General features: G+C 52.8%; 2 protein-coding genes across 2 annotated transcripts; one reads left to right on the top strand and one right to left on the bottom strand.

Moving 5' to 3' along the window:
* The first annotated feature begins 790 nt into the window (after window positions 1–790).
* Window positions 791–22,410, top strand: LOC141996248 (uncharacterized). Its single transcript, XM_074968213.1, has 3 exons — window positions 791–913; window positions 19,574–20,057; window positions 20,492–22,410. Exons 2-3 carry the CDS (start codon window positions 19,688–19,690, stop codon window positions 22,078–22,080), a joined length of 1,959 nt encoding a protein of 652 aa, XP_074824314.1. The 5' UTR covers window positions 791–913; window positions 19,574–19,687; the 3' UTR covers window positions 22,081–22,410.
* LOC141995775 (uncharacterized) lies at window positions 10,560–12,468 on the bottom strand. Its single transcript, XM_074967161.1, has 2 exons — window positions 11,681–12,468; window positions 10,560–11,101 (listed from the first exon to the last, which is right to left on the bottom strand). The coding sequence occupies exons 1-2, from the start codon at window positions 12,261–12,263 to the stop codon at window positions 10,560–10,562; spliced, it is 1,125 nt and encodes a 374-aa protein (XP_074823262.1). The 5' UTR covers window positions 12,264–12,468.
* Window positions 22,411–23,113: the final 703 nt, after the last annotated feature.

Raw genomic sequence — 23,113 nt, 5'->3', positions numbered from 1 at the left:
CTCTACACTGGCCTGGCTGGGGGGTGGGGGGGAAGGGAGCAGGGTCTGCTCCAGTGAAAAAGTGGGAGGGACCTGGCCCCCCAGTTCTGGCACCACTGATTCCCACGCAGCTTGGGGCTGGAGGAGACGCCCCAGGAGGTGATACTCCCCATCTTCCTTTGCCACCGAGCCCTGGCTGCCCGGACAGGCCTGGGAGGATGCAGAGGGGGCCCGTCCCCAGCGCTGGCGAGAAGTCATGGGCAGCAGCAAAGAAAACAAGAAGCAGGAGAGGGAGGCAGCGTCTGTTGCTGCTCCCCCTGCCGCACTCACCAGCTGGTCCCCGCACGGGCTCACCCAAGAAGCCGTACCCCAGGCACCGGGGCGGCGAGTTCTATCTCCACGTGGGGCCTGGGCCCCAGCAATATGCAGAGGCCAGGGGCCCGGCTCCACCCATATTTGGGGCTGGGTGTCCCCCCTGACCCCATCTGTCGCCCTCCCGCGTCTCCCCTGAGTGTCCCCCGGCCCCCTCTTGCTGCCCCCGGCCCCCCGTGTCCTCCCCGGGCCCTGGAGCAGAACGTCCCTGCCCCTGCCCTGCAGCTCCATGCTGCCTCCCTGCAGCAACCGCTGCCCCAGGGTCCTGGTGCCCCTCCCTGGATCACCTGAGTAGACTGACTGAGCCTGCCCTTCCACCTCACACCTTCCCTTTTCCGGCGGGACCCTCCACCAGCACAGGGGGCCCCCGCCCGCAGTCACCGCTCCTGCCCCATGCTGGGCAAGGGGCAGCCCCCTCCCTCGCCCCCCATGAGGCTACAGGCAGGGGCGACAGCAGGGGAGGAGGCGCACGCAGCTCCCCCCGGCACCCACCACGGGGAGGCGAGGGAGATTCCTGGACCTGAGAGGGGCCCTAGGATCACACGCAGTGACAGTGGTGGGGGTGAGTGTGCTGCTGGGGGGCGGGAAAGGGGGGCTCCTCCCCCAGAGCTCGCTGCTGCCGGCAGGGAAAGGGCTGGGGGGAGTCCTCTTCTCTGGCCCCTGGCCCGGAGCAGCCTGCCTGCACCCCAAATTCATCCCCAGCCCTGCCCCACCCCAGAGTCCACACCCCCAGCCAGAGCTTTCACCCCCCAACACCACACCCTCAACCCTCTGCCCCAGCCCTGAGCCTCTCTAACCCCCCAAGCCCCAGAGCGCCTGACAGAGCCCTCACCCCCCCACACTCCTACTCTTCCCCTGAGCCCCTCCCATATCTCAAATTCCTCATCTGCAGCCACACACCACAGTCCTCACCCTGCACCCCCTCCCATCCACAAACTCCCTCCCAGAACCTGCACCCCCTCCCTCCGCACCCCTTCCCATCCCCAAACTGCCTCCCAGAGCCTGAACCGCAATCCCCTGCCCCAGCCTACGGGCTGCACCCCAGACCTCCTCCCCTACCCAAACTCCCTCCCAGAGCCTTGGGCAGGTTGCGGGAGGATTTTGGGCAGGGGCAAGTTCTGGGCACCACCAAAATTTCTACAAACCTGCCACCCCTGCCCACGCATGGCCAGCACGGCCAGCAGAAGAGAGGGCACAGCAGCTCAATCATCCTGCCCTCGCATCATGAGATTTTCCCAGGGCCCCCCAAGTTGCCCGAGGCCCCTGGCCATGGGTCCCCTGGGCCCGGGAGTTCATCCGCCACGGCCTGGAGGGGACTCGCCCCTGGCCTACAGCAGCGATGGCTGCAGAGCTCAGGATCCCGCGTCCCAGAAGGCCTGGAATGCCGGGCGCAGACGGAACACGCCGGGAGCCAATCAGAAGTCAGCGCTCGGAGACAATGGGCTTGGTTGACATTGGATTGTTGGCTGTTGGTGGAGTGGAGCGGAGGGAGACGCAACACAGCCGGGGACGGGCTGGGACCAGATTTGCTGGGACCAGATTTGCCTGTTGCTGTGGGGTAGGCTCAATTATTAGGGTTACTCTTCTGGGGTTCTGTAAATCTATCCATGTACTGCTTATGTCACTTGTGTGTTCATATGGAGCGCTACTCCTCCCTTCTGCAAGTCCCCTCTGTCGCGAGGCAAGGACTCACCGGTGCGGCGCCTCCTGCTGGCCGTCTGGGAATTAGCTCTTTTCCAGCTTACAGAGCGCCCTCTGCAGGCTGGTGTCTCGCCTGCCACTGCTCCCATGTCCCTCCCAGACCCTGGTGCCCTTTAACCTGGGATTCTTCCCCAGCAGTACCCCCACACTCTGGGGCTCCCCTCCTAGGGGAACTCCCAACCCTCTAAACTCACCTTCCCTCAGTGGCTCCTGCCAGTCATCATCTAGACCCCGCTCACTGGGGCAGACTTCAGTCAGTAGTGGCCACTCATCACTGGCAAGGGGTTAGGACCAGCTGTCTCTGCCTCTCCCTGGGCTCCCCCTCTGCAGCCCCAGTACCTTTCATAGGCCTTCAAAAAGGCCTCCAGCCTGGGGGTTTAACCAGGCTGGAGCTCCCCAGCTCCCTTTTGCCCTTCCCCAGCTCTGCTCTACTTCAGGTACCTTGTTCCCAGACAGCTAGGTATTCCGACAACAGGACTAGAGTGAAACTCCCCTACCTTCTGACCCTGAAGCTCTTTTACCAGGGCCAGCTGGGCCCAAACTGAGCTGGCCACAGCTGTGCTCAGCTCCACACTCAGCTTCCCCCAGCTCTTCTTAATCCCTTTCCCTGCTGCAGCCCTCTCCAGGGCTGCTTTTCACCCTTATTTTCCAGAAGTGGGGCAGCTGCTCCACTACACCGTCCCAATAGAACTATCCTGCAGGACCTGGGTTCCCCAGGGCTGGGTTCCTCCAGCCCTATAACCAGATGAACATGCACACACACATTAACAGAGTAAGTCTGAGGAGAGCGGGTCAATCAGCACTTTTAAGCTGTCACCCTTACATGTTCCTGGGCTCCATAGGCTGGGTTAAGCAGCACTTTCAAGCTGCAACCCTTATCTGCCACAGGTTTAGCAGGTCCCCATCCGCACTTTCATGTCACAAGGGTACTGGCAGTAACCCACTTGAGGAGCTAACCCCCCAGGATTTGGGGCGCTACAGAGATCTTTAGCTTAGGTAAAAGATTTGTTTATGGCTAAACTGATGACTCAAGGTTTTTTTTTTAGGCTAGTCAATAGGAGATGATCAGTCTTGGCTGTGGGGGGGTGTTTTCCTCCAGGGAGCTCACAATGCACTTAGGCTGCTTCAGAATTTTGGGTGTCAATGAAGGATTCATGACTAGAATTGTCTGATAACTGCTGAGCTGGGTGTGTGCAGGCAGTAATGATGCTGGTTCTGGGGGGACCCAACCGGTGGGACCTGCCAACTCAGGACAAGTTGCTTAAAGCAGGGCAGTTACAGCTCAAGGCTGGGGTTCCACTGCACACCAGGGCAAACCAAACCGGCCAAACAGAGAATACTTTGGTTTTATCCCACTAGCTAACCACAAGATCTGCTAAACTAGAGCCATGTTAGAAGCCATAATTTTCCCTAAACAGCTTTTATCATCGACTTTTACACTCTCTATGAATTTTTCACGACCATTTCCATACATAGCATTGGCACAATTTATGGAGTCACCCTGTACACTAAGAGCATTTACATGAAAGGTGGCAGTGTTGGGTTACATTTGGTTACACTCAGAAAACTGCTCAGAGTTATACAACATACCAACATCATTATAAACTGGACTTTCAAGAGGATACACTTTCTGCTCTTCTTCCATTGCTTTTTTGACTTGGAGCTGAAGTCCGGCCGTCTCCTCTTGTATCTGGTCAGCTTTCTTTTTCCTTTCATCAGCTTGTCTCTCTATCTCAGCTTTCTTTTGTTTTCCAGCCATTGAATTTCTGCTCATTTCTGTTCATGCTCAAGTTGCAGTTTATATGCTGCCTTCTGCATTCTAATAGCTTCTGTAGCCTCAGGTAAGGGCTGTGCTCCTGCCTTCTGGTCACTGGCAATTAACAGATCTCCCGGTTCTTCATTTGTACCTTTCTTTCTTAAACTTATCCCCTTTTCTGAACACACATCTTTCAGGGCTTTTTTGTCAAGGCCCTCATATGCTCTTTGCTCACCCATTGCAACTGCTCTTTAATCAACCAAACTCTCAAGACCAAAATTCCAATTTGGATATTGTGGGGTTCTGACCTAAAGCTTAATTGACCTGGTTCTGTGGACCCAAGCATGACGACTCCATTGTAACGATGCTTGTTCTGGTGGGACACCAGTGCGAGTGCCAGTTCAATAACTTTTTTCTTTTACTGGGGTATTGATTTTCATAACCATTTCTCCCCATAACGTGTGGCACTGGTGGTGGTACTGGGAAACTGGAGTGTCGAAGGGAATTGCTTGTGTGACTTGTGGTTAGCCAGTGGGATAAAACCAAAGTCTTCTCTCTTTGGCTGGTTTGGTTTGCCCTTAGTGTGTAACAGGAGCAGGGGGCTCCACCCCCCGATGTCCCACGCCCACCAAGGCCTCACCCATGGCCAAACTGGAAGGCGGAGTGGGGCTGGGGAGCCTGCCCCCCCACACGAGGCGGAGGTTGGGTGAAATCAGGCCCCTGCCCATGTCCCGGTCCCCCGGAACCCCCACAGCTCTTACTGTGGCTGGGCTGCGGCTCTGAGTCCCCAGGCCAAAGCCGGGTCAGGGAGAGCCACGCGGGCAGCTGTGAGAAGATGCAGAGTGGCAGACCTGCCACCTGCCCCAGGTAGCCGGGGAGCCCCAGAGGTGGGGACACAGGCCGGGGGTGCTCTCAGTCCCGTCCCCCCCCCCCCCACACCCTGGACAGGTGGAGGGTCCACCGCAGCTCCCTACAGCAGCCTGGGGTCCCTGGCCAGGCTCTACACTGGCCTGGCTGGGGGATGAGGCCACGGGGGGAAGGGAGCAGGGTCTGGCCCAGTGAAAAAGTGGGAGGGACCTGGCCCCCCAGTTCCGGCACCACTATTCCCACGCAGTTTGGAGCTGGAGGAGACGCCCCAGGAGGTGATACTCCCCATCTTCCTTTGCCACCGAGCCCTGGCTGCCCAGACAGCCCTGGGAGGATGCAGAGGGGGCCCGTCACCAGCCATTTGGTTGTAGGACTCTTGAACTTTCTTCACAGCTTTCACTCCATCTGAGACCTTCTCAAAGCTTTCCACACTGGACCTTTCAAAAGGAAAGTCAGTGCATCCATTCACAACAGAAAATTTCTGGCTCTTAGGAACTCAAACTTTCTTGAGAAAATCACTTTTACCCCCTTTGGTTGCAGTCAACTGCTTGCAGAGACCACCCTGAAGATTCCTTTCCCCAGGAGCTTTTCGAAGCAGCAATTCAGCCCTCACAGAAATGCTGCCTTTACCCTCTGCACCTACGGCTTGCTCCAAAGGAACACTTTCCTGAGCAACAACAGGCTCTTTCTGGCTCTCACTTACATCCAGGATCACCTTGAGCTCATCAGGCAGATTTCTCTACAATCCCCTTTCAGGCAAACTGCTAGATTTCATCGTCAAGAGGTCAGAAGCATTCTCCTTCCCTTTGCCATGCACATGCTCAGGAATCTTTTCCTTCTTGCGACAAGTTTCCAACCTGTCAGTAGCTAACACAGTTAAATCACCTTTAGGCTCTCCTTGGACCCTGGCTAGGCTATCAGCCTGATTAGACCGGGTTGCTACATCCTTTTCCAACCACACTTTAGCAAGAGGCAAAATACAAGCACCAGAATTGTTTGGTCTCTGGGATTTTGCAAAGACACTGACTGGATGCAACCTAGTTACAGTGCCATTCTCCCTAGCAGACACAAACTTAGGACCATTCCCTTCCTGAGCCTTAGTTCAATCCAGAACCAACTCTGAGACAACTCCACTATTCTCAACCAGCACAGGCTGAAAGGCACCTTCTGTCTGCTCCACAGACAGAGAAGAGACAGAGAGACATTCTCATTTCCCTTGTCCCAGCACACAGGGCTCTTCACAGAGAACTGCTTGGAGACCGGGGTAGCTCCCTCCATAGGCAAGTCAATAGGCCTGACAGACTAAGGGTATGTCTACACTACGGAATAAGGTCGAATTTATAGAAGTCGGTTTTTTAGAAATCGGTTTTATATATTCGAGTGTGTGTGTCCCCACAGAAGTGCATTAAGTGCATTAACTTGGCGGAGTGCTTCCACAGTACCGAGGCTAGAGTCGACTTCCGGAGCGTTGTACTGTGGGTGGCTATCCCACAGTTTCCGCAGTCTCCGCTGCCCATTGGAATTCTGGGTTGAGATCCCAATGCCTGATGGGGCTGAAACATTGTCGCGGGTGGTTCTGGGTACATATCGTCAGTCCCCCCCTTCCCTCCCTCCCTCCGTGAAAGCAAGGGCAGACAATTGTTTCGCGCCTTTTTTCCTGAGTTACCTGTGCGGACGCCATACCACCGCAAGCATGGAGCCCGCTCAGGTAACCGTCACCGTATGTCTCCTGGGTGCTGGCAGACGCGGCACGGCATTGCTACACAGTAGCAGCAACCCATTGCCTTGTGGCAGCAGACGGTACAATACGACTGGTAGCCGTCCTCGTCATGTCCGAGGTGCTCCTGGTCGCCTGTGTGAGGTCGATCAGGAGCGCCTGGGCAGACATGGGCGCAGGGACTAAATTTTTAGTGACTTGACCAGGTCATTTTTTTTAGTCCGGCAGTCAGTCCTATTGAACCGTCTTATGGTGAGCAGGCAGGCAATATGGATTGCTAGCAGTCCTATTGCACCGTCTTCTGCCGAGCAGCCATGAGATGTGGATGGCATGCAGTCCTTCTGCACCGTCTGCTGCTAGCCAAAGATGTAAAAGATAGATGGAGTGGATCAAAACAAGAAATAGACCAGATTTGTTTTGTACTCATTTGCCTTCTCCCCTGTCTAGGGGACTCATTCCTCTAGGTCACACTGCAGTCACGCACAGAGAAGGTGCAGCGAGGTAGATCTAGCCATGTATCAATCAGAGGCCAGGCTAACCTCCTTGTTCCAATAAGAACAATAACTTAGGTGCACCATTTCTTATTGGAACCCTCCGTGAAGTAAACCCTGTAAGCCGTGTCCTCAGTCGCCCCTCCCTGCGTCAGAGCAACGGCAAACAATCGTGCATCTGAGTTGAGAGTGCTGTCCAGAGCAGTCACAATGGAGCACTCTGATTGGGCTAAAACATTGTCGCGGGTGGTTCTGGGTACATATTGTCCGGCCCCCGTTCCCTCCCTCCCTCCGTGAAGGCAAGGGCAGACAATTGTTTCGCGCCTTTTTTCCTGAGTTACCTGTGCGGACGCCATACCACCGCAAGCATGGAGCCCGCTCAGGTAACCGTCACCGTATGTCTCCTGGGTGCTGGCAGACGCGGTACGGCATTGCTACACAGTAGCAGCAACCCATTGCCTTCTGGCAGCAGATGGTACAGTACGACTGGTAGCCGTCCTCGTCATGTCCGAGGTGTTCCTGGTCGCCTGTGTGAGGTCGATCAGGAGCGCCTGGGCAGACATGGGCGCAGGGACTAAATTTTTAGTGACTTGACCAGGTCATTTTTTTTAGTCCGGCAGTCAGTCCTATTGAACCGTCTTATGGTGAGCAGGCAGGCAATATGGATTGCTAGCAGTCCTATTGCACCGTCTTCTGCCGAGCAGCCATGAGATGTGGATGGCATGCAGTCCTTCTGCACCATCTGCTGCTAGCCAAAGATGTAAAAGATAGATGGAGTGGATCAAAACAAGAAATAGACCAGATTTGTTTTGTACTCATTTGCCTTCTCCCCTGTCTAGGGGACTCATTCCTCTAGGTCACACTGCAGTCACGCACAGAGAAGGTGCAGCGAGGTAGATCTAGCCATGTATCAATCAGAGGCCAGGCTAACCTCCTTGTTCCAATAAGAACAATAACTTAGGTGCACCATTTCTTATTGGAACCCTCCGTGAACTCTACCCTTGTAAGCCGTGTCCTCAGTCGCCCCTCCCTGCGTCAGAGCAACGGCAAACAATCGTGCATCTGAGTTGAGAGTGCTGTCCAGAGCAGTCACAATGGAGCACTCTGATTGGGCTAAAACATTGTCGCGGGTGGTTCTGGGTACATATTGTCCGGCCCCCGTTCCCTCCCTCCCTCCGTGAAGGCAAGGGCAGACAATTGTTTCGCGCCTTTTTTCCTGAGTTACCTGTGCGGACGCCATACCACCGCAAGCATGGAGCCCGCTCAGGTAACCGTCACCGTATGTCTCCTGGGTGCTGGCAGACGCGGTACGGCATTGCTACACAGTAGCAGCAACCCATTGCCTTCTGGCAGCAGACGGTGCAGTATGACTGGTACCCGTCCTCGTCATGTCCGAGGTGCTCCTGGCCACGTCGGCTGGGAGCGCCTGGGCAGACATGGGCGCAGGGACTAAATTTTTGGTGACTTGACCAGGTCATTCTCTTTAGTCCTGCAGTCAGTCGTATTGAACCGTCTAATGGTGAGCAGGCAGGCAATACGGATTGCTAGCAGTCGTATTGTACCTTCTTCTGCCGGGCAGGCAAGAGATGACGATGGCTAGCAATCGTACTGTGCCATCTTCTGCCAGGCAGGCAAGAGATGAGGATGGCTAGCAGTCGTACTGTGCCATCTTCTGCCGAGCAGCCATGAGATGTGGATGGCTTGCAGTCCTTCTGCACCGTCTGCTGCCAGCCAAAGATGTAAAAGATAGATGGAGTGGATCAAAACAAGAAATAGACCAGATTTGTTTTGTACTCATTTGCCTCCTGCCCTGTCTACGGGACTCATTCCTCTAGGTCATACTGCAGTCACTCACAGAGAAGGTGCTGCGAGGTAGATCTAGCCATGTATCAATCAGAGGCCAGGCTAACCTCCTTGTTCCAATAAGAACAATAACTTAGGTGCACCATTTCTTATTGGAACCCTCCGTGAAGTCCTGCATGAAATACTCCTTGATGTAAAGCCACCCCCTCTGTGGATTTTAGCCTCCTGAAGCCAACCCTGTAAGCCGTGTCGTCAGTCGCCCCTCCCTCCGTCAGAGCAACGGCAGACAATCATTCCACGCCTTTTTTCTGTGCGGACGCCATACCAAGGCAAGCATGGAGTCCGCTCAGCTCACTTTGGCAATTAGGAGCACATTAAACACCACATGCATTATCCAGCAGTATATGCAGCACCAGAACCTGGCAAAGCGATACCGGGCGAGGAGGCGACGTCAGCGCGGTCACGTGAGTGATCAGGACATGGACACAGATTTCTCTGAAAGCATGGGCCCTGCCAATGCATGCATAATGGTGCTAATGGGGCAGGTTCATGCTGTGGAACGCCGATTCTGGGCTCGGGAAACAAGCACAGACTGGTGGGACCGCATAGTGTTGCAGGTCTGGGACGATTCCCAGTGGCTGCGAAACTTTCACATGCGTAAGGGCACTTTCATGGAACTTTGTGACTTGCTTTCCCCTGCCCTGAAGCGCATGAATACCAAGATGAGAGCAGCCCTCACAGTTGAGAAACGAGTGGCGATAGCCCTGTGGAAGCTTGCAACGCCAGACAGCTACCGGTCAGTTGGGAATCAATTTGGAGTGGGCAAATCTACTGTGGGGGCTGCTGTGATGCAAGTAGCCCACGCAATCAAAGATCTGCTGATATCAAGGGTAGTGACCTTGGGAAATGTGCAGGTCATAGTGGATGGCTTTGCTGCAATGGGATTCCCTAACTGTGGTGGGGCCATAGACGGAACCCATATCCCTATCTTGGCACCGGAGCACCAAGCCGGCGAGTACATAAACCGCAAGGGGTACTTTTCAATAGTGCTGCAAGCTCTGGTGGATCACAAGGGACGTTTCACCAACATCAACGTGGGATGGCTGGGAAAGGTACATGACGCTCGCATCTTCAGGAACTCTGGTCTGTTTCAAAAGCTTCAAGAAGGGACTTTATTCCCAGACCAGAAAATAACTGTTGGTGATGTTGAAATGCCTATATGTATCCTTGGGGACCCAGCCTACCCCTTAATGCCATGGCTCATGAAGCCGTACACAGGCAGCCTGGACAGCAGTCAGGAGCTGTTCAACTACAGGCTGAGCAAGTGCAGAATGGTGGTAGAATGTGCATTTGGACGTTTAAAGGCGCGCTGGCGCAGTTTACTGACTCGGTTAGACCTCAGCGAAACCAATATTCCCACTGTTATTACTGCTTGCTGTGTGCTCCACAATATCTGTGAGAGTAAGGGGGAGACGTTTATGGCGGGGTGGGAGGTTGAGGCAAATCGCCTGGCTGCTGGTTATGCGCAGCCAGACACCAGGGCGGTTAGAAGAGCACAGGAGGGTGCGGTACGCATCAGAGAGGCTTTGAAATCCAGTTTCATGACTGGCCAGGCTACGGTGTGAAAGTTCTGTTTGTTTCTCCTTGATGAAACCCCCTGCCCCTTGGTTCACTCTACTTCCTTGTAAGCTAACCACCCTCCCCTCCTCCCTTTGATCACCTCTTGCAGAGGCAATAAAGTCATTGTTGCTTCACATTCATGCATTCTTTATTCATTCATCACACAAATAGGGGGATGACTACCAAGGTAGCCCAGGAGGGGTGGTGGAGGAGGGAAGGAAAATGCCACACAGCACTTTAAAAGTTTACAACTTTAAAATTTATTGAATGACAGCCTTCTTTTTTTGGGGCAATCCTCTGTGGTGGAGTGGCTGGTTGGCCGGTGGCCCCCCCACCGCGTTCTTGGGCGTCTGGGTGTGGAGGCTATGGAACTTGGGGAGGAGGGCGGTTGGTTACACAGGGGCTGTAGTGGCAGTCTGTGCTCCAGCTGCCTTTGCTGCAGCTCAACCATACACTGGAGCATACTGGTTTGGTCCTCCAGCAGCCTCAGCATTGAATCCTGCCTCCTCTCATCACGCTGCCGCCACCTTTCAGCTTCAGCCCTGTCTTCAGCTCGCCACTTACTCTCTTCAGCCCGCCACTTACTCTCTTCAGCCCGCCACCTCTCCTCCTGGTCATTTTGTGCTTTCCTGCAGTCTGACATTATTTGCCTCCACGCATTCGTCTGTGCTCTGTCAGTGTGGGAGGACAGCATGAGCTCGGAGAACATTTCATCTCGAGTGCGTTTTTTTTTCTTTCTAATCTTCACTAGCCTCTGGGAAGGAGAAGATCCTGTGATCATTGAAACACATGCAGCTGGTGGAGAAAAGAAAAGGGACAGCGGTATTTAAAAAGACACATTTTATAAAACACTGGCTACATTCTTTCAGGGTAAACCTTGCTGTTAACATTACATACATAGCACATGTGCTTTTGTTACAAGGTCGCATTTTGCCTCCCCCCACCGCGTGGCTACCCCCTCAACCCTCCCCCCTCCCTGTGGCTAACAGCAGGGAACATTTCTGTTCAGCCGCAGGCAAACAGCCCAGCAGGAATGGGCTCCTCTGAGTGTCCCCTGAAGAAAAGCACCCTATTTCAACCAGGTGACCATGGATTATATCTCACTCTCCTGAGGATAACACATGAACGGATGTTGCTTGAACGCCAGCAAACATACACTGCAATGCTTTGTTGTACAATGATTCCCGAGTACGTGTTACTGGCCTGGAGTGGTAAAGTGTCCTACCATGAAGGACGCAATAAGTCTGCCCTCCCCAGAAACCTTTTGCAAAGGCTTTGGGAGTATATCCAGGAGAGCCGCGAATGCCAGGGCAGAGTAATCCTTTCACATGCTTGCTTTTAAACCATGTATAGTATTTTAAAAGGTACACTCACCGGAGGTCCCTTCTCCGCCTGCTGGGTCCAGGAGGCAGCCTTGGGTGGGTTCAGGGGGTACTGGCTCCAGGTCCAGGGTGAGAAACAGTTCCTGGCTGTCGGGAAAACCGGTTTCTCCGCTTGCTTGCTGTGAGCTATCTACAACCTCCTCCTCATCATCATCTTCTTCGTCCCCAAAACCTGCTTCCGTATTGCCTCCATCTCCATTGAAGGAGTCAAACAACACGGCTGGGGTAGTGGTGGCTGAACCCCCTAAAATGGCATGCAGCTCATCATAGAAGCGGCATGTTTGGGGCTCTGACCCGGAGCGGCCGTTCGCCTCTCTGGTTTTCTGGTAGGCTTGCCTCAGCTCCTTCAGTTTCACGCGGCACTGCTTCGGGTCCCTGTTATGGCCTCTGTCCTTCATGCCCTGGGAGATCTTGACAAAGGTTTTGGCATTTCGAAAACTGGAACGGAGTTCTGATAGCACGGATTCCTCTCCCCATACAGCGATCAGATCCCGTACCTCCCGTTCGGTCCATGCTGGAGCTCTTTTGCGATTCTGAGACTCCATCATGGTCACCTCTGCTGATGAGCTCTGCATGATCACCTGCAGCTTGCCATGCTGGCCAAACAGGAAATGAGATTCAAAAGTTCGCGGTTCTTTTCCTGTCTACCTGGCCAGTGCATCTGAGTTGAGAGTGCTGTCCAGAGCGGTCAAAATGGAGCACTCTGGGATAGCTCCCGGAGTCCAATACCGTCGAATTGTGTCCACAGTACCCCAAATTCGACCCGGCAAGGCCGATTTAAGCGCTAATCCGCTTGTCAGGGGTGGAGTAAGGAAATCGATTTTAAGAGCCCTTTAAGTCGAAATAAAGGGCTTCATCGTGTGGACGGGTGCAGGTTTACATCGATTTAATGCTGCTAAATTCGACCTAAAGTCCTAGTGTAGACCAGGGCACAGACACATTTCCTTCACTGTCACAATTCTCCACAGAGGTAAGGTGTAGGGACACTCATCTTCCACTATCCTTGCCTTCCCAAACTGCTGACTAGACAAAGCCATCAGCTCACGAGCCGGGCTTTCCATTCAACGTGGATTCTGGCAAAAGGCACGCTTACAGTAAACTCAGAGAGGACTACAACATTCACACTCTGATTTGGGAAGTAATCTTCCTCTTTGACAAGATCTGCATAACTAGAGCCATGTTAAAAGCCATAATTTGCCCTCAACAGCTTTTACCGTTGACGTTTACACTCTCGATGAATTTTTCACTGTCACTCCCATACATAGCATTGGCACAATTTATGGAGTCACCCTCTACTGAACTCACAGTAACAGCATTTACTTAACAGGTGGCAGTGTTGGGGTACATTCGGTTACACTCAGACAACTGCTCAGAGTTATACAACATACCAACATCATTATAAACTGGACTTTCAAGAGGATACACTTTCTGCTCTTCTTCCATTGCTTTTCTGACTTGGAGCTGAAGTCTGGCCGTCTCCTTTTGCATCAGGTGACCTTTTTTCTTCCTTTCATCATCTTGTCTCTCTCTCTCGGCTATCTTTTGTTTTCCAGCCATCGAATTTCTGCTCCTTTCTGTTCATGCTCCAGTTGCCGTTTATTTGCTGCCTTTTGCATTCTAATTGCTTCTGCAGCTTCTGTAGCCTCAGGTAAGGGCTGTGCTCCTGCCTTCTGGTCACTGGCCATTAACAGATCTCACAGTTCTTGATTTCTAGTCTCAAAGGTGTAGTAGGTTCAGTTACATCTGGAGCAGAGATTCCCCGTGATGCAGTGCTTCTCTGCTTTTCTGGTCCCAAAGTTCAGTGTGGTTTTCTCTTCACCATTCTGTCTGCTAATGGAGAAGTCTCCCTGTCCCATCTGTCATGCAGATGAGGCTAGGGGAGTTGCCTCTCTTCTGCATTTTGTATTCTAATGAAGAAGTCTTAATCTTGTCACCCTGGTCAGGAGGGGTCTAGGTGTGTCTCCCAACACCCTTCACGGCTCTCTGCAAGTCTTTTCTCCGATCGGTTTTGGTTCAAGCAGAGACTGGTTGGGCGGGGGTTTCATGAGTCAGACAGACCCGACACTGCACCCTGTCTCCCCAAGAACACAGATCTGACTGGTGTCTTTGCCCCTTGACCTTCCCACTCTTATACAAAAGGAGACTTTGAACCCTATTGGTGGCCACTGGGCCACGTCTGTCAGCTGGGAGGGAGCTGGGTGTGGGGGGGTTGGGCCCCTTGTAAATGCTGTTATTGTTGGTGGGTTATTAGTCTAGTTGCTCCTGTTCTTTCCTTAGCCCCAGGCCTTTCTTCCCTCTCCCCAGTAAGCTTCCTCACCTCTTGTGTTGTTACTGGGGGGATTGTGATCGATTTGTACCCTTGTGCATGGAGGACAATCCCAGTCTGTTATCGGGCACTACACCGTTCCCCAGGTCCCACGACACCGTTCCCCAGGGCACAGCAGCCCTTGAGACTCAGGGGCTAAGAGGGCCCCCGGGGGCGGAGTCAGCAGGTGCCAAGAGAAGGATCCCGGTTGGTTCCGTCCCCCGCAGGGAAGAAGCTCCACTGAGCCGCCGGCAACAGGGAGAAGGCTTGAGCCAGGCCTCAGAGCAGGGCTTGCAGGGCTACTGACTTCTCTTTCTGGCACTCCCACTGCCCTGCTGTGGGGCCCTGGGTAGGTCACTTCTGTTAGGGGGCTTATTCCTTCACCCACTTACTTCCCTGGTCCTTCTTGAATGAACAGAGAGCTACAATACCCGAAGTCCAAAGGTGCAACCAATTCGATGTTTATTGGGGTGAACTTCCAGCAAGCGTGATTCCAGTTTCCTTCCTTAGTATCCTCCTTCCCAGCTCTGACACCACAGAGCTTTACAACTGTGTCCCTGTTCCCATTCCTGCCCTTAGCAAACATGATTCCAATTTCCCCACCCCCATTCCCTGTTTCCGACCCCCCCCCAGCCACCCACTCCCTGATTGACTGCAGACTATGTAGTAAAACTTGAGTTCTGCTTAGCTATACCTTAACCAATCATTTTCCTGAAATTTAACTAACCAATCCTAACATATTGTAACATGATTATGTAACCAATTACATCCCACCACCTGAATTAGTTTACACCCAGCAAAATTAATCATGCAGCAGACAGGAACAATCACAGAACCAGACAGAGATTATACAAACAATAGAAAAGTGGGAACTATAATGACAAAACAATACAGAAGTGAGGATTTCACATCCCAGCTATTGATAAGTGAGTTCTTGCCAGACAGGATGCTATCAAACTAAGTTTCCTTGTACATTTTCTAGGCACTTCCCTTTCTCTGGAGGTGATCGGCACTATCAGGACAGGATTGTATTCCTAACAGCCCAATAGCACCTTCTTTCAATGTGACTAGTTTGGAATGTGAGGATGTGACCGGTCGCTTCCCGGCTTATGGCTGCCTCTGTTGCTTAGCCAAAGGCCTTAGCCTAAGAACAGGGCCTCAGACTGTCACAGTCAGAGAAGGACCTTACACCGGCAGACAGTGATTTTGATTCTTTCTTTTATACCTCTAGAACTAGCCAAGTGATAAGAATACACCTAAATTCTTAGAGTCTAGGCCTTTACAGACAGGCCTGAATATCTATATCCGAACACTCCACCCCTTTTTTTCCTTTTCTTTTGGGATCCTCCTGCCCAGGTATCCCTGGAAAAGCATAGGACATATGGCGACACATTTCCTGATAGGGCCAGGCATCAAGGTGGAAGGTGTCGATATTCCATTTGTCCCACTGCCCCTTGTGTAGTCTAGTGCCCTGCACCTTCTCTCGTACGGGCATACCACACCTATTCCAAGCAGTGTTCCAGACTTCCCATTAGAGTGGGCCCGAGAAGGTTGGGTCCGGGTTGTCTCGTACACTGCAGGGTTTGGAGGGCTTATTACTTATAGGTTATCTCCATATGCAACGTAACACAAGTACAGTTAACAATACAAAATCCACAGCAACACCGAGTCCTGACCACTGCAGTATGGTCCAACATCTGAGACACCCCCAAAACACTGCCTCTCCTCCTTCGACAGGGTCACGATCTGATGTGTCCAGTTGCTGGCAGTTGCAACAAGCTGCCCCTGCAGGTTTTGCTTGCTTTTGTCCATATCATAAGTCCACTGAATGTTCACAGAGAAATGGGATATTGTCCAAACCAGCTTGACCACTTGGTATGGAATCAGGCAGTATGCCCTGGTTTGATTATTCACAGCAATAAGATTCACAGATCCATTTGTGCACCAAAGTCCAGATAGCAGCATGTAGCTCTGTGTAGTTTGGTTATGGGCCGGTGTAATTGTGCCCCCAGTAATATGTACATTCCCAGCAAAACCCCTTATACACAGTACACCCAATTGTCCACCCCTTGCATAGGCCATTGATTCTGCTCCTCCATACTCATAGGAGAGGGGCACATCCAAACATCGTCTGTTGATTTACACTATTTTACACACCCCTCCATTGATTCCCAGTGAGCTCCTCCCCTTCTCATTATTTCCATGGGGCTTGTGGGGACCACCTTAGTTGCCATTACATTTCCAGGTACCATGGTAGCTATTACACAGGTGCTGGCCTCCTAGTTGGCATTTTGCATTCCCATACACATCTCCCCACGCCAAGGTCAGCCTTTTGAAGCCATCCCCCACACAAAACACAAAACATAGATCCATGGTACTCTGAGTTATTCTTCCGCAGGCGCCAGCTTGCTTTTAGAGTGTCTGAAAAACAAAAGAAACAATTTCCACCCCCCTGGTGGGGACAGATTATTGCTTATTAATAATAATACCACTTTCTTTTACAAATGTCCTTGCTAATTGCAGGAAAAACAGAAGAATTACCTCCAGGCTGTCCTTATTTTGTTCTATAGTCAGGCTAGTGAATTACCCCACTCACTGGTCATTTATGAAATTCATGAGGTGGTGTACCTCAGTTTCCCCTCTTGTACAACAGTCCATGTTTGCAATAGTTTCTCTGCTGTACCAAGCTTTAAGTTTATTCTCAGGTAATAGCTGATACACAGCTTCAAATTTTAGCACTGTACACATCCTGGGAAAATGCAAACATTCCTTCCAGATAGTTTAACCTCCATAACATTATATTAGCCATATTAATTTTACACAAGGTGTAACTGCCTCCCATGCCCACAGAGTTTTCATGCACACCCACCAGAGCAACAATCTGATCCCCCAGAGCCACCCCAAGGCTCAGTGTTCCCATCATTCCTCCCCTTTTCCTTTTCTTTTACCTGTGCACACACACAGAGTTCTCTTTTGCCTAACATTTCTTGCACTCTGGTTACTCTTTTTTACACAACTGTACCCCAATTACACTTCCATCTTGTACAACTAGACACAACCAGGGGCAGGCAAGGTAAGTTCCAATAGAAACCCCTTACATCCTTTAGTGATTTTGATTGCATTACCCAACAGTCAAATAATTTTGCTCAGATTCTCTCTCCTCCTGCTGCCTGCAGCCGTCCCTTATAGACCATGTCTGTGGGAAAAGGGCCCATTTTCCCTCAGAATAGCTGTAAAGGCTTCTGGGGACAGAAGCGTAGTGGTGGTAATAGCCACTCGACCTGACCCCCTTGGATAATTTAATGACCAAGCTTCCATCCAATGTGACTGCACAGAGCTGCACATACAGTTATATTTTATATAACTGCGTTTTATCATTAAACAAAAACTTCCTTCTTGACATCTCACATAAGTATCCAAAGTACCCTCCATTAAAACTTCAGAAAAACAAAAGAGTGTGGAAAGGCAGGTTGCACTTTGAAACTTTTTTTTTTCTTCCCCTTCTTTCTCTCCACTCCCCCAGGACCAAGTCCCAGCTCCAGTCTCTAAAGGTGGTCTGTTAACTCTGCTTTGGACTTTAAACCCTGTTGTGCCAAATCATCTTTCACTCCCCTAACTAATTGACAACCCTTCAGCAGCCCTTGCTGAAGCAGCACCAAACCTGAAAGATTCCTGGCAGCTTCCCGTAATGCTGCCCTTACGTCAAACCTCTCACAAGGGGACTGAAGTGCCTCCTTTCCCTGGAAGGCATTCAGTCCCCATGGGCAGGGCCCTTCTTCCACTACCCATATACCAAGGAGGGTGGGCTCCTCAGCCACCCCCCATCCCTCTGGGTCCCCTAACACTGCCTCCATTTCCTTTTTAATCTCATCCCAGGTTGACCCCTGCACCTGGTATGGGCCCTGGCTCTTCCTTATCCATTTATCCAAAAAATCCTTTACCCTGGCTTGCCAGAACCCGCAACTACCATCACGAGAGTTCGCGATACCCCCTCCAAGCAGCTGCGCGGACTGTTGGGGAGGGGGACTTACAGGCTGCCACTCACCTATCCAGTGTCTCCAATGAAGGGATAGACACTTCTCAAACTCCTGGCAGTAGTGACTCCTGATCAGACAAGGAACATTAAACCCTCTGAGCTCAGAAGGCCAGTGGGTGAGTGTTTGGGAAAGAATTGCTACTGATTTCCTGCTGGGCTCCATCCAAAGCCAATAACTAGGGCTGTCAATTAACCGCAGTTTTGATTGCACTCTTAAACAATAATAGAATACCAAGTGCAACGTATTATCAATCTTTTGGGATTTTTTTATATTTTCAAATATATTGATTTGAAATTACAACACAGAATACAAAAAGAAGGAGGAGTTTTTGTGGCACCTTAGAGACTAACACAGTTTTGGGGCACAAGCTTTCGTGGGCTATGCCCATATAAATTGGTTAGTCTCTAAGGTGCCACAAGGACTCCTTGTTGTTTTTGCTGATACAGACTAACACGGCCACCCCTCTGGAACAGAATACAAAGTGTACAGTGCTCACTGTATATGATTATTTTTGATGACAAACATTTATACCATAAAAAATATAAAAGAAATAGTGCTTTTCAATTCACCTTGTACAAGTACAGTAGGGCACTCTCTTTCTCGTGAAAGTGCAACTTACAAATGTAGTGGGTTTTTTACGTAACTGCACTCCTAAACAACCCAATGTAAACCTTTAGAGCCTACAAGTGCAGTCAGTCTGCCTTCTTGTTCAGCCAATCGCAAAGACAAACAAGTTGGTTGACATTTTCAGGAGATAATGCTGCCCACTTCTTATTTCCAAGATCAGCTGAAAGTGAGAACAGGCATTGGCATGGCACCATTTTATCTTTTTTACAGTGCAAATATTTGTAATCAAAACTAATAATTGGGGCTGTCAATTAATTGCAGTTAATGCATGTGATGAACTCAAACCAAATTACTGCATTGTTTTTTGTCATGAGAATTAATAGCACACCAGGGCACTGTGCTGGGGGGTGCCGTTGTGTGCCTCCGAGGCAAGGGTGCCCCTCCTCCCACCACACTGCTCCACTGCAGCTCCCACCTGCTTGCCCCCCGCCCCCATGGAGCCATCCCTGACCCAGCTGCTCCGTACTGGGGGCCTGCCCACTGTCTGCTGCGCAGAGCGGGGATAGGAGTGGGGGGCTGAAGTTGGGGTGTCCCCTAGCTGGTAGCTGCTGAGCTGGGGTTGGGGAACAGGGGGCACCTGTCTGCTGTTGCCACTGGCTCAGGAGTGAAGCCTGGACACCCGGGTTCTCTGCCTTCTCAGGCCAGGGAGGGAGTGTGGCCTGGGGATACAGACAGACTGACTACAGGTCTCTGTCACTGACCCCACTGCTCTAAAGGGATGAGATTCCCTGGGGGTCCCAACACTGGGGGAGCTTTGGGAGCAGCCTGCAGGGTGAGCCCTGCCAGTGTGCGCAGATCCCAGTCCAGATGCCCCCTGGGAGGCATGGGATGACAGGGAGTCACGCCAGCTGGGGGGCTGACTGGCCCATTGGCGAGAGGCCGTGTTGCCCCAGACTCAGGGCTGCTCCCTGCTCAGTTCCAGGATGGAGGTGCTCAGGAGGCTTCTTGGGAGGAAGACTCCACGGGTGGCCCCAGAGCCAGAGAGGGGAGCTGCCAGCGTGCCCAGACAGTGAGATGCCCCTCCATCCCCATGGAATGGGAAGCAGCTCCCGGACAGCCCAGGAGATGGACCTGCTCGGCCCTGCTCACCAGGAGGAAACCAGCTCCCAGGGCTGGTGCTGAGCAGAGAGACACAACAGCCAGGCCAAGATGGAGGTGGCCCAAGTTCAGTCTGGGCAGGCAGGACCCAGGCCACGAGAGGAGCCAGGCAATGCAGCTCTGGGTTTGCTTCTGCTGGAAGGCCAGCCCTCAGGAGCCCAGCCCCGTGGGCCAGCAGGAGGCATCCCCAGGGCAGGAGCTGGGGGATCGCTGCCCCAGCAGCTCAACTGGTGCTGGAGGGGAGAGCGGCCACTCCCTGGAGGCTCCCTGGAGCACGGAAGCTGAGTGCTCCTCCACTGAAGGTGAGGAGACGCCCTGGGGACGGGGAGGAGCATGGGGCCATTAACACCCAATCACTCTCTCAGAGTCATTGGGGGGACCCCAGCCCAGGGCTCTGGCCTGAGCCACTTGAGCCCAATGACGTCAGCGGGAGTCGCAGAGACACCCCCTGCAGCGGGAAATGGGGGGAGCTACTGGGAAGTGGGATCCTGATGCTTTGGGGCAAGTCCCAGGGAGGATGGGACAGTGAAGGGCCCCATCTGCCATGGGGCCATGGTGCTGAGGGGTCTGTGGGAGGGGTAGTGTGGGGATCTCTCTGCCATGGGGCCCTGGAGCTGAGGGGTCTGTGGGAGGGGTAGTGTGGGGAACTCTGTGCTACGTGGTGCTTACATTGGAGGGGGAAACATTAAATCTTCTCTCCCCACCACACCCCTGTCCTTCCTCTTCTTCCCCCCAGCTGCAGCAAGAGTCCCCCTCTGCCCTTGTCTCTATGATGCAGAAACCCCCATGGACCAGTTGGAGAAGAAGGACCTTGCCACTGAGGAAAAGGCAGAGGAGGATGAAGACCCAGCCACAGAAGGCGAGGAAGAGGAGGAAGAGCTAGAGACAGAGGAAGAGGAGAAGCAGGAAGAGGAAGTCCTGACCAGAGAAAAAGAGGACCTAGCCATAGAAGAGAACAAGGACATGACTAAAGAGGAAGTCCTGGACACAGAGGAGAAGTTGGAGGAGGAGGACATATCTGTAGAAGAGGAAAAGGAGGAGGATGAGAAGCTGTCTGCAGAAGAGGAAGAAGAGGAGAAGGAGGAGGAGAACCTGTCTGCAGAAGAGGAGAAGGAGAACATGTCTGCAGAAGAGATAGAAGGGGAGAAGAAGGATGAGAACCTGTCTGCAGAAGAGGAAAAAGAGGAGGAGAAGGAGGAGGAGAAGCTGTCTGCAGAAGAGGCGGAGGAGGAGAACTTGCCTCCAGAGGAGGAGGAGGACCTCTCTATAGAAGAGGAAGCTGATTTGACCGCAGAGAAGGAGGAGGAAAAAGAAGGTAAAGGAAGAGGAGGATGTGGCCCTGGTGGAAGAACACCTGATCATAGAGCAAAAGGAAGAAGAGAGGGATCTGGCCATGGAGCAGGAAGAGGAACACCTGCCTATGGAGGAAGAGTAGGAGGACCCGGCCACGGGAGTGGAGCACCTGGCTATGGAGCAGGTGTAAGAGGAGGACCACCTGGCTGCAGAGGAGGAAGAGAAGGACCAGGCCACAGAGGAGGACAAGGAGGACCTGGACCAGGAGGAAGAGAAGGAAAAGGACCTGGCAATGGAGGAGGACGAGGATGTGTCCATGCAAGAAAAAGAAGAGGCAGAAGAGGAGGTAGAAGACATGGCTATAGACTAGGAGGACCCAGGAATGGAGGAGGACAAGGATGTGTGGATGCAGGGGGAAGAAGAAGAGAAGGAGGTAGACCTGGCCATGGAGGAGGAGGAGCAAGAGGAGCTGGCCAGAGAGGAGGACGAGAAGGAGGAAAATCTGGCCATGGAGAAAGAGCAGGAGGAAGAGGACCTGGCCAGAGAGGAGAAGGAGGAGGATGTGGCCATGCAGGGGGGAGAAGAAGAGGCAGAAGAGGAGATAGAGGATCTGGCAATAGACTAGGAGGACCCAGGAATGGAATAGGACGAGGATGTGCCATGCAGGGGGAAGAAGAAGAGAAGGAGGTGGATTTGGCCATGGAGGAGGAAGAGCAAGAGGACCTGGCCAGAGAGGAGGACGAGAAGGAGGAAAAAGAGGAGGAGAAGCTGGCCACGGAGAAGGAGAGGGAGGACCTGGCCATAGAGGAGGAAGCGGAAGAGGACGACTTGGATGAAGAGGAGGAGGGCAAGGCCAAGTCCTCCTCCACCTCCATGGCCAGGTCCCCCTTGCTCAGGTTGTTGTCTTCCTCCTCTATGACCTCGTCCTCCATGGCCATTTCCTCCTCCTCTTTGGCCAGGTGGCAAGAGGAGGACATGGGCATGGAAGAAGAGAAAGAAGAGGAAGACCTGGCTGCAAAGGAGGAGGAGTAGGAAGACCTGGCTGCAGAGGAGGAGGATGATGAAGACTTGTCTATCAATTAGGTGGAGAACTTGACAAGAGAGGAAGAGGAGGAACTGGAGGAGTACGAACTGGAGGAGTAGGATGATCTGGCCACAGAAGAGGAGCAGGAGGATCTGGCCATGGAGGAGGAGGATATGGCCATGCAGCAAGAGAAAGAGGAAGAGGACCAGGCCACAGAGGAGGAGATTGTGGATGAGGCCATAGAGGAAGGTGAAGAGGAGGAGCAGGAGAACCTGGCCACAGAGGAAAATGAGAAGGAGGAAGGGAACCTTGCCCCGGAGGAGGAGGACGATCTGGACATGGAGGAGGGGGAGGACTTGGCCACGGAGAAGGAAGTCGGGGAGGGGGAGGGCCTGGACATGGAAGAGGGGGAAACCTGGACATGGAAGAGGAAGTGGAGGAGGGGGAAGATCTGGACATGGAAGAAGCTCCCCAGAGGTTGTCATGGAACATCTCCAGGGTGGTGACAAGGTACACACGTTGCCTATTTTAGCAGGAAATTAATCCATCCTGCCCCTTGCCCATCCCAGCTCCCTGCAGAGGGGGTTGTCCAGGATGATTCACAGCACCTCATGGGGACACTTACCCTCTAGGACAGGGGTGGGCAACCTTTTTGGCCCAAGGGCCAGGTAGCGAAGGCGGTGCTTCCCAAAAGAGCCTGGCCCCTGCCCCCTATCTGTCCCCTTCCACTTCCCGCCCCCTGACTGCCCCACCCAGAACCCCAACCCATCAATCCCCCCCACCCGATCCTTGTCCCCTGACTGCCCCCTCCCGGGATCCCACTGCATCTCCAACCCCCCTTGCTCCCTGTCTTCTGACCGCCCCCCACAGAACCTCTGCCCCATCCAACAGCTCCCTGTCCCCTGATTGCCCCCGGGACCTCCTGCCCCTATCCAACAGCAGAGAGCAGGGATTCCTGGGGCTGAGGACTGGGTAGCAGCCAAGAGGAAATTCTGGGTGTAAGTGCTAGGAGGCAGGTGGGGAATCATGGGAGTGGAGGGT

The sequence above is a fragment of the Natator depressus genome, chromosome 11, assembly GCF_965152275.1.
Source record: "Natator depressus isolate rNatDep1 chromosome 11, rNatDep2.hap1, whole genome shotgun sequence".
Taxonomy (NCBI): domain Eukaryota; kingdom Metazoa; phylum Chordata; order Testudines; family Cheloniidae; genus Natator; species Natator depressus.
This window is presented reverse-complemented; position numbering and strand designations above follow the sequence as displayed.

Excerpts from the sequence above, each read along its gene's own strand:
- LOC141995775 (XM_074967161.1), bottom strand. The coding sequence starts at position 12,263 with ATGCAGAGCTCATCAGCAGAGGTGACCATGATGGAGTCTCAGAATCGC. Across the intron at positions 11,102-11,680 it reads AGGCGGAGAAGGGACCTCCG|CTGCATGTGTTTCAATGATC; the intron begins GTGAGTGTACCT and ends TTTCTCCACCAG.
- LOC141996248 (XM_074968213.1), top strand. The coding sequence starts at position 19,688 with ATGGAATGGGAAGCAGCTCCCGGACAGCCCAGGAGATGGACCTGCTCG. Across the intron at positions 20,058-20,491 it reads TGAGTGCTCCTCCACTGAAG|CTGCAGCAAGAGTCCCCCTC; the intron begins GTGAGGAGACGC and ends TCTTCCCCCCAG.